Consider the following 11536-nt stretch of genomic DNA (forward strand, 5'->3'; position numbering starts at 1 on the left):
AGGAAAGAAATTCAACAAATTAACTTTTAACAAGGCACACCTTTTAATTGAAATGCATTCCAGGTGACTACCTCATGAAGCTGGTTGAGAGAATGCCAAGAGTGTGCAAAGCTGTCAAGGCAAATAGTGGCTACTTTTAAGAATCTCAAATGTAAAATATATTCTGATTTTAAAACTTTTTTTGTTACTACATGATTTCATGGTTTTGACGTCTAAACTATTATTCTACTTTGTAGAAAATACTTAAAAAAAGAATAATTTAACCTGGAATGAGTAGGTGTCAACTTTTGACTGGTACTGTATAAATTATTCTTCCTATACTTCTCTTGATGTATAAAAGGGTCATTGTGAAATGAGATTGGTTAATCAATTGTTGTTAGTAAAAAAAAGAAGACATTATACAAAGACAGTATTTATAGGATGTTTGCATGTTGTCATTACCGTTGGGAAATTCTACTGCTCAGTTTAGCTTTACTAAAGAGATGTAGAGGTAAATGCCAAGATAAAGGAAACACTTGAGTAAATGAAGGCTCTATTATGGTGTGGGGTGCATTTTCCTGGCATGGTTTAGGTCCACACAACCCCTTAGAGGGCAAGGTAAATGGCAATAAATACACAGCCATTCTGAGTGATCACCCAACCAATGGTGAATCAGTTCTATACTGATGGGAGTGGTCTCTTCCAGGATGACCATGCTCCCATCCACAGGTGGTCACTGAATGATTTGATGAGCATGAAAACGTTGTAGACCATGTGCTATGGCCGTCTGTCATCAGATCGCAACCCAGTTTTACACTTATGGGAGATTCTGGAGCGTCGCCTGAGATGGCGTTTTCCACCACCATCAACAAAACAGCAAATTATGGAATTTCTCGTGGATAAATGGTGTCGCATCCCTCCAACAGAGTTCCAGACACAAGTAGAATCTATGCCAAGGTGCATTGAAGCTGTTCTGGTGGCTCGTGGCCCTATTAAGATGCCTTATGTTGGTGTTTCCTTTATTTTGTCTGTTACATTTAGATCACACAGAGAAAAGAAAGTTGGCATCTGTGAAGAGAGAAAGCCAAACATAATTCTCTACTAACTCTACTCAATTAATTGATGGGAATTTTTTGAGTGGAATTAGACATTTTGAAATTACATGCATTTTCATACATGTCACACTGGGTGATTTATGCATTATTATTTTAGAGAATTTGCTAATGCTATATGGGTAGAGCAGCTTTTTGTATTTTTTTTTTCAAACAAAACGTGTGCTTTGCAGGTTCAAGTGTGGTTTAAGATCAGTGCATACTAACTTTTTATTAATACTGGTACCTATTTAATGCTAAAGTCAAGTAAAATCCAAAGATTCTCCTGAATCCCTTTATGGATTGTTTTACCACGACCCTCAGTTCTGCTGTAGATTGTGGTAGTTTTCTTATTTTATTTTTGTCCAGCTTTAATAAAGAGGTATGGTTGATATATTTGTTTTTATTTAAATTGTAAGTGCAAAAGTCTGAGTATGAGGAAGAGATTTCACAATTTTCCCTTTATAACAAATTGCAATGTGGAGTTTGACTATGCCCGAATGTTAGTGCTGCCAATTGGACCACAGGGTGGGTAAAAACATTTGATACTACTTTGGAGCCCCTCATTTTCATCCATTTCTACCCAAGAATAACTTCAGTAGCCTATGTTTGAAGAAAAGCTGTCTGGTTTGTTAGGCCTGTTCTCAAATGTAAAAAATAAAATATAAGACTAACAACAATTATAGTGACATGCATACTACTGCATGTACTTTGTCTGCATTGAAAATTGTATTTTTAGGTTCATATTATATAAGCTATAATATTTGTGACAAACTTTGAAATACCCTGCCCACTCACACATTACAGGGGAAAATATGGCTGTAGTGTCACCTGACTGGTCAGGGACAGGAGGCTGGCACCACTATGTAATGTCATGCCCAAACACAAAGCCAGTGAAAGGCACCAGAGCTTTGAGATGACGAGAGAGCTCCTTTGTCTTGTTCCCTTGCTTCCTTACAAGATGCGATCAATATTTCAACAGCTGTCAATCCAACTACATGAAGTACTTTGCTCTGAAACTGGACATGAGTGTATTTGAAAACAAGACACACTGATTTGTCCACATGCCCATATCAAGTCAGGTTACTTGAAGATAAAACGCTTATCTGATTTTGTACCAGGGATATGTAAAGATTGGCCTATTTCTTGAAAAGAAAATGTAAGCTATTGGTTAAATGGCATGCAACTGCTGCCCTCCTGCAAACATTAAGTATTGTGAGAGGATGTAGCAGCTTTTTTTTTTAGCAAGAAACAATTAAAAACAGACCCTAAACTGTTGATGCCTTAATATGAAAATGCCTGTAAATAACGGTGCAGAAATAATTGCAATATCCGTTACAAAAAAATAAAGTATTGATTGCCATCTTTATTGTTTATGATTTAATGATAAAATATCCAATTGCTCTTTTTCACAGAAAGGGGAGGCATGTATATCATAAATACCAATTTGTTTTCAAAGTGAAAATGAAGTTTGATCCCATGGCAGAAGGCCAGTTATTCAGTCATGTTAAGAAAGAACAAACATCAAAGATGAAGGCAGAACAGCCCAAAAGCTAGTGAAGCCTTGTTGTGCCTGTAAGGTGAGCCCTGATGGAGCCTCGCACCAGGATCTGATTCCCTGCTCTTTTGTCAACAAGGTGCTAAATAATTCTGGAATAATACTACCCCTGCACTCTAACTCTGTCCACCTGGAGAACAGAAGGCACACAACCACAGGACAGGACCACCCAAAGTGTCTCCGGCTGTCAATAACACTGACTTGGCTTCATTTAATCGTACTTCGCAGAGTGACAGGATGCTAAAGGATGCCATATGACCTGGAGGATAACCGTAGAGAAGATGCTACCAGAGGGAGATCTGCTCCTGAAAGAGACTATTGCTGTGTTTCTATTTTGAGACTTCAGTGTTGTCCATCTGCCCTTAAAGGAATAGGAACATTGAATTCATTTGGAAGATGAAGAGGATACAAAACCGGTAACAGAGCACCTTAAGGGTTCATTAAACTTTGATGGGCAGCTGGTTGGAATTGTCAAAGACTGTGGTTTCTGGAGAGAGTCAGTCACACAGTGGATCATAGCCGTCTTGGCTGGTCAGCTTCTTGGGAAGAGGGGATGAAACAGAGCCCTGGAAGAATGGTACAGTAGTAGTTACAGGTTGTGTATAAAAATGTATGCCAATTACTTTGTGATTTACAATGATGGCTGTTTTTTCAAAAATGTTTATTTATTCAGTTAAGTCATTGAACACACTGGATTCACTATATCAGCACGGTCTTATCTTTTAAAACATCCAAGCTTCATATGGAATAACAGCTCTGAATAGTCTGAGTGACTCCCCTTCCTTATAGTTATATCCATCCAAATGGACATCAGCCTCTGAAACTGCCTTCGGTATCAGAAACACACACAGTTGTCTGATACTAAATGCCTTGCATGCTGCTGTAGTTTTTATCCTGATTAGTTAGTCATTAGTAGCTAGGCACAAGCTGCAATCTACCTATCTCCATGTCTAATGTTGCCTTGTCCTTTCTCCTTCCTCTTCCTCCAAGTGAGCCATGCTGTGGTGCCTCTATGGTCTCCTACTGGTTCTCTGTGTGTCTCCACTGGCCTGCCTTGTGACATCCCCCTGTCCAGAAGGCTGCTGCTGTCCTCACCCTGGGCTGCTGGTCCTCTGTGAGTCCCTGGGCCTGAGGTCCTTGCCAGTCTCTGTCCCTCTCAACACATCTGTCCTCTCTGTGGCCCGGAACCAGCTCTGTAATGTGGACCACCTACTTCGGCCCTTCTCTAGCTTGCAAGAGCTCAGCCTCAGCCACAACCAACTGGCTCACTTCCCCCGGGGTCTGCCCCCCAGCCTGGAGACCCTGCAGCTGCAGAAGAACCGCATCACCTACATCACCACCGGGGCCCTGCGCCAGTTGGGCAACCTCACCCGCTTAGACCTGGAGGACAACCGCATCCGTGCCATCCAGCCAGGGGCTCTGCTGGGCCTGGGGAGGCTGCAGGTTCTGACACTGAAAGGGAACCGACTAACCAGCCTGCCTCTGAACCTGCCAGCCTCCCTCACCCACTTAGACCTCTCAGCTAACTGCATCTCTGCCCTGGACCTCCCCTCGCTGAATGCACTGGTCAACTTGCAGGTCCTGAAGATCAACAGCAACTGCCTGCGCTCAGTACCAGAGAGCGCCTTTGACGGGCTGCCAAGTCTCCATTCTGTGGAGCTGGCCAACAACCTGTGGGTGTGTGAGTGTGACATCCTGTACCTGTACCGGTGGCTACTGAATGGAAGGCTGAAGATGGCCACTGACCTGGTGTGTGCCGAACCAACACACCTTGCACATCACATGCTCCTAACCCTATCTGTCATGGCTATCTGTCCACGGGTTCTAAAGCCTAATGAGAAAGTCTCTCACCTTAGTTTCACCACCAAGCCAGAGAGACAGCTGGGTACCTTCACAGTGAAAACCCTTGTGCCTGGTTTTCTATACTCACCCATCAAAACCAGTGATTTTGGAAGTATCTCTGGTTCATCAAAGCAAGAATTGAAGGGAACATTTCACAATGCAGAGAGCCCCACTCAAGCACCTTATCATCACCAAGATACTGCTCTGTTTCAGCTTCTTTCTGACCACTACACTTTACAGGATCTAAGCTATGAGGACTGCTTGTCTCTGAATTCAACACCATCTGTAGCCTCACCCAAGGAGCCTTCCACCACTTCTTTACCAATTGAGGAGCCCAGGTGTTTAGACAATTCTACAGGCCGATATCCTCCTGGTAATTCAAGTGCTGTAGAGGCAACAAGTTCCACAAACAAGGCTAGCTCCTTCCCTGCGCCCACTCCCAGAACCCTCACTCAACAGGGCTTATCAGCAGTTATAAGCCTGTTGGCTGTGTTGTGTGTGCTGGTGGGTCTTCTCATGCTAGCAGTGCTGCTGATCCTGAAACGGATCCTTGCGCATAACCAGAGGGTGGCCCCATTTCAGCAATCATGAGAGTAAAATGTATTTAAAAAATAATCTTATCAAAATGTTAACTGCAACACACAGATGGATGAATCACACTTGCTGTGATTTGAGATCAACAGTAGGGACAATGTGTCCCCCAGAGTGACAAAGATCAGTATTTATATTTTTGTGCAATGGCACTATCAGTTCAATTACTGAAATGTAACTACCTCAATTGTCTAGTTGTAACTTGCCACTAGAAACATGATGCTGTCTTTAGAGCCAACTAAACAAAACTTGATGAGATTTTTGGTAATGTACATAAAAAATGTAGTCCTTTTAATTAAGTTTAAAATGCCTTTCTTGGGAGTTGTAAATACAAAATAGGATTGTTTTATTCCATTTCAACATTTAGGATTATCAGTTGAGAATTGTCATAACGGCAAACAAACAATTCTTAAATATCTGCCATAACTTATCAGTAAACACTCTCCAGCAGTTCTGATATGGTTTAAACTGAAAGCATCAATTACACATTGGTGAACTTGGCCATGACTGTTGACCTGTCATGTTCACCTTTTGAGGCCTGCATCACACAGGTGGTTAGGATGTCAGAGCAAGGCGATTGGGAAGAACCGGGACTGATTGAGTTTTGCTACCACCTCGTTTCCTTCTGTTTGACCCTGTAGTCTGCCAAGGCTGCCTTTATAGCATCCTCTGCAAGCACTAAATGGAGATGAATAACAGAGGGAGAAATAAAATCTTGCGCCAACATCTGGGACATACAGTGGCTTCAGAAACAAAGTCTTTACACGTTGTTACAGCCTGAATTTCAAATGGATTAAATTAAGGTTGTCACTGGCCTACGCACAATACCCCATATGGTCAAATTGGAATTGTTTTTAAACATTTATGAATAAATAAAAAGCTGAAATGTCTTGAGTCAAGTATTCAAGTAAAGTAAAAATGTTAAGTTGCATGGACTCACTGTGTGCAACATGATTTTTGAATGAGTACCTCATCTCTGTACCCCACACACAGAATTGTATGGTCCCTCAGTTGAGCAGTGGATTTCAAACACAGATTCAACCACAAAGACCAGGGAGGTTTTTCCAATGCCTTAAAGAAGAAAAAAACTACTGGTAGATGGGTCAAAATAAAACAGACATTGAATATCACTTTGAGCATGGTTTAATTATTAAAATACACCCAGTCACTACAAAGATACAGGTGTCCTTCCTAACTCTGTTACCAGAGAGGAAGGAAACCACTCAGGGATTTCACCATGAGACCAATGGAGACTTGAAAGGCTATGATAGGAGAAACAACACTAACCTAAATGACAGCGTGAAAAGGAAGCCTGTACAGAATAAATAAAAAATCCAGAACATGCATCATGTTTGCAAAGAAATTAACTATGTGCTGAATACAACAGAACGGAGTACCACTTCATAATTTCAAGAATGGCGGTGGCTGCATCATGTTATGGGTATGCTTATCAGCAAGGACAAAAAGAATAGAGCTAAGCACAGGCAAAATCCTAGAGGAAAACATGGTTCAGTTTCCTTTCCAATAGACATTGGGAGTCAAATGCATCTTTCAGCAGGACAACCTAAAAACACAAGGCCAAATGTACACTGGAGTTGCTTACCAAGGTGGCATAGGTAGTTTTTACTTAAAATTGGCTTAAATGGCTCTCCAGCAATGATCAACAACCAGCTTGAAAGTTCTTTAAAAATGTACAAATATTGTACAATCCAGGTGTGCAAAGCTCTTAGACTCACAGCTGCCATCGCTGATTCTAACATGTTTGACTCAGGGTTGTGAATACTTTTACAGTATTTATGTGAGATATCTAATTTAATACATTTGCAAACATGTTTAAACTTTCATCATTGGGTATTGTGTGTAGATAATGGATTAAATAGTTCTCTCACTTTGAATTCAGGCTGTAACAAAATGTGGAATAAGTTGAGGGGTATGAATACTTTCTGAAGTAAGGCACTGTAGGTATTAGACCATATCCCTATTGTAGTATCGGTTTGTTTGACTGACTAGAGCAATGAAGCTTGACTGGTGGAAGGCAGAGTTCTTTGGCAATATCAGTGTTCTTGATCTCAAGAGCTTCGTCAATCTGCAAGTGGAAACATATAGGTGAATAAACCTAAACCCCAATCCTACCAGCATGATGCAGAGAAGAGTAGTGTGTCAAATTTGGGCTGATCAACTTACAGATTTGCACTTTACCCACTCTGTTACTAGAGAACTGGAAGCAATGGCTGAGCCACAGCCAAAGGTCTTGAATTTAGTGTAACCGATGTGAAATGGCTAGCTAGTTAGAGGTGGTGCGCGCTAATAGCGTTTCAATTGGTGACGTCACTCGCTTTGAGACCTTGAAGTAGTGGTTCCCCGCGGCTTTTGTGGAGCGATGGGTAACGATGCTTCATGGGTGACTTGTCTGTGTGTGCAGAGGGTCCCTGGTTCGCGCCCGGGTCAGGACGAGGGAACGGATTACAGTTATACTGTTACATTGATGCTGTTGACCCGGATCACTGGTTGCTGCGGAAAAGGAGGAGGTCAAAAGGGGGGTGAGTGTAACCGATGTGAAATGGCTAGCTAGTTAGCGGTGGTGTGCGCTAATAGCGTTTCAATCGGTGACGTCACTCGCTTTGAGACCTTGAAGTAGTGGTTCCCCTTGCTCTGCATGGGCTGCAGCTTTTGTGGAGCGATGGGTAACGATGCTTCGTGGGTGACTTGTCTGTGTGCAGAGGGTCCCTGGTTCGAGCCCGGGTAGGGGCGAGGGGACGGTCTAAAGTTATACTGTTACACTAGCATCCACTATCTTTCCCTTTTCATCCACTTGGATCTGCAGACAAGCAGATATTTAACAGTTGCACATGACTGAAAAGACCAATACTTATGAACTTAGTATCAAACCCCAGACAAGGAAAAACAATACCAAAAGGATTACAAAACAATCCACTGCACATTTATTTAATTTGGCAAATATGTTTAGAACAAATTCTTACTTACAATGACGGCCTACCAAAAGGCCTCCTGCGGGGACAGGGATTAAAAATAAAACAAATAAAAAATATAGGACAAAACACAAGAACACATACGAGACCCAAGACACAACATAGCAAGGCAGCAACACAACACATGGTACAAACATTATTGGGCACAGATAACAGCACAAAGGGAAAGGCATAAACAAGATTTTGAACTGACATACCTGGAGTTTCATAACGTCCCCACATGCAGGTGCACCCACCAAGCCAGTCCCCACATTCTTGGCGTTCTTGTCTAAGGAACCCACATTTATTGGGTTCTCATAGTGGTCCACTACCTGCGAATGGCACAGAAAAGACCCAATACAAGGAAAGGGACATTCAAGACATGGAAACAAAGCATACATATGGGGACAAAAGCTATTCGTAGCAGTATGGCATAAGGATCAAATATATAGCAGCCAGTGAAGATGAAGCAACTTCTTGTTAGCTAACTCACTTTTGTACATCGCGCTGTAACATACAAGTTACCTTTATTTTAGCACCCAAAAAACGTAATAGTTCCAGGTCAACTGTAATATGAATACCATTGTAAAGTACAATTTCTCCCCTTTCCAGCAAAATCATTGACGAGACCTTCATGCTGCCCGTCTCTGCATGATTGAAGGCTCTGTCGGGTCTTTTTAAAAATAGCGGATTGGGAAACGAAACCTACTGCATGATAGGGAATGGGGGAGATTACCCGTGTGGGATACCGCCTTTTCCCCCGATCTGTCCAATTTATCACCTATAAAATATTATTTAAACTCTTTATAAAGAGTTTTATTTACGTGTCAGTACATACCTATTCGAAGCTGTGTGTCGAAGTTGAATCAGATTTTTAGGGCGTCGCTTAAATTATCTTCAGAAGTAAACAGCGGCTTCATGATGGCTTGCAGTGATGACGCATTCAATTGTACAATTGACTAGGTATCAGGGTATCAATTTACCCTGTCCCTTTTGTTTCTAATCTGCGAGAGAAACTGTACAACACAGAATGAGTTGCATTATACTTTACGTCATGGCACGTCACAATTTAACGTAAAACAACAGAGTCCGTTTTTCAATTTCTCTACAATACTATCCGGCCATTACCATGTAAATAAATCAACGCTTGAATAGAAACGTAGTTCACACCTCAGGATTTTGATGCCAACACAGTTAGTTCCATTAATTTTCACTGCAGCCTCGTTTGAATGCTGCGGTTGCGCAATTTTGTACGGAATGGTGTTAGTCAACAGTACTATAGTTAGCTAGCACTGGACAATTTTAGCTACAATTTGAAAAAAATATATATTTTATTTTATTATGAACACAACAAATACAAAAAAACAGAAATATACAAACAAGAGTACATAAACCTAACAGACAGGGGTATTACATATCAAGATTAATTTTCAATTGGTTATTGCTTTTTTGATATTACATTTACTGATCATTTCAAAATAATATTTAAATTCCATCTTAAATCATGTGGAAAGGGGTTTGTTCTCTGCCCACTTGATTTTATGGACAAAGAATTTTCCATGAAAGATAAACAAGCATTTCGCTACACTCGCATTAACATCTGCTAACCATTTTGATTTTGAAATTAACAATGAAAGTTAAATCAGGGTCCATATCATTTGGTTCAAAATAAAACATAATATCAGAGTCTTTCAAATTAACATTAATAGTTGTTTCTTTTAAAATAAATCTTCTAACTCACACCAAAATCTTCTGACATAAGAGCAGTCCCAAAATAAATGGTCAAGAGTCTCTGGGTCACAATCTCAAAATACACATTTGTTATCAATAGCTATTTTAAATCTGTGTATAATAAAGGTCTTTACAGGGTAGATTCTATGAATGAGTTTGTAAGATACTTCTTTCACCATATTAGATATACAATATTTACCAGATAACAAAGAAACTTTGTTCCAGTTCACTTGTCCCAGGGCTGCATTCCAGTACATTTTAGCAGAGGGAATAGTAAGATATGGACATAGTTTCCTTATATACATGTTATTACATTTATAGTTTAAAATGTTCATTCCTTCTAGTTGTATAGAGGCTACAAAACCCTCAACAGTTGCACTTGGAGTATTGTTATAATCTCCTAAAAGAAGAAGAGCACCTTTAGGGACAGCTCTAACAACAATTTGATACTCAGGAGTGAATGTAACATTGTGTGTTCTAATAAATTCTGGATAATCATATAGTTGTCCATCATTATTCAATAATTGTTTAACTCAAATAATGTTGTTGTCAAACCAGTTCTGGAAAAACAAAGACTTGTTTTTGTATTTTATGTCTTCATTATTCCAGATTGTATACCTATGAGGGGGAAATTGTGTTTGTACATGAAGTTCCAAGTTAGAAGTACTTGTTTGTGAAAGTTTGCAAGCTTAATAGGGATTTTACCCATATCAAAGTTGCATTTGAGTAAGAATTCAAGACTACCAATTTGTTGGAATATTAAATTAGGGATGATACTCCAGATGCAATCCTTATTTCTTAAATAGTTTTGTATCCATTTAATCTTAAATATTATATTAGAGGTTTTAAAATCCAGAGCATTCAACCCTCCCTCACCTTGGGTGCTACATTTAACCGCTTGTCTTAAATAATGAGGTTAATTCCTCCATATGAAGTTAAACCATTTAGTATCAACCATTTCAGAGACTGTAACGTTCTTTGCTTCGGAAACATGGCTAACTCGAGAGACGCTAACGGAATCGGTGCAGCCAGCTGGTTTCTTCACCATCGCGCCGACAGAAACAACCATCTTTCTGGTAAGAAGAGGGGGGGGGGGGGGGTGTATGCCTTGTGATTAACGAGACGTGGTGTGATCACAACAACATACAGGAACTCAAGTCCTTCTGTTCACCTGACTTAGAATTCCTCACAATCAAATGTTGACCGCATTATCTACCAAGGGAATTCTCTTCGATTATAATCACAGCCGTATATATTCCTCCCCAAGCAGACACATCGATTGCCCTGAACAAACTTTATTTGACTCTTTGCAAACTAGAAACCACATCTCCTGAGGCTGCATTCATTGTAGCTGGGGATTTTAACAAGGCTAATCTGAAAACAAGACTCCCTAAATTGTATCAGCATATCGATTGCGCAACCAGGGCTGGTAAAACCTTGGATCAGAGGTTGAAGAGGCGCTACTGCGCCTTCTTCACGACGCTGTCTGTGTGGGTGGACCAATTCAGTTTGTCCGTGATGTGTACTCCGAGGAACTTAAAACTTACTACCCTCTCCACTACTGTCCCGTCGATGTGGATAGGGGGGTGCTCCCTCTGCTCTTTCCTGAAGTCCACGATCATCTCATTTGTTTTGTTGACGTTGAGTGAGAGGTTATTTTCTTGACACCAGACTCCCAGAGCCCTCACCTCCTTCCTGTAGGCTGTCTCGTCTTTGTTGGTAATCAAGCCTACTGGGATGGTAAACAAATTTAAGTGGGTCTAGGGTGACAGGTA

The 11536-nt window shown here is 40.7% G+C and overlaps 2 protein-coding genes across 2 annotated transcripts; one reads left to right on the top strand and one right to left on the bottom strand.

Moving 5' to 3' along the window:
* The first annotated feature begins 3624 nt into the window (after positions 1-3624).
* LOC112263945 (oligodendrocyte-myelin glycoprotein) lies at positions 3625-5061 on the top strand. Its single transcript, XM_042331522.1, has one exon. The coding sequence runs from the start codon at positions 3625-3627 to the stop codon at positions 5059-5061; it is 1437 nt and encodes a 478-aa protein (XP_042187456.1).
* A 607-nt stretch (positions 5062-5668) lies between these two features.
* Positions 5669-8666, bottom strand: iscu (iron-sulfur cluster assembly enzyme). Its single transcript, XM_042331092.1, has 6 exons — positions 8661-8666; positions 8249-8362; positions 7842-7879; positions 7246-7318; positions 7069-7147; positions 5669-5739 (listed from the first exon to the last, which is right to left on the bottom strand). Exons 1-6 carry the CDS (start codon positions 8664-8666, stop codon positions 5669-5671), a joined length of 381 nt encoding a protein of 126 aa, XP_042187026.1.
* Between the last annotated feature and the right edge of the window lie 2870 nt (positions 8667-11536).

This window comes from Oncorhynchus tshawytscha, linkage group LG12 (genome assembly GCF_018296145.1).
Source record: "Oncorhynchus tshawytscha isolate Ot180627B linkage group LG12, Otsh_v2.0, whole genome shotgun sequence".
In the NCBI taxonomy this organism is placed as follows: domain Eukaryota; kingdom Metazoa; phylum Chordata; class Actinopteri; order Salmoniformes; family Salmonidae; genus Oncorhynchus; species Oncorhynchus tshawytscha.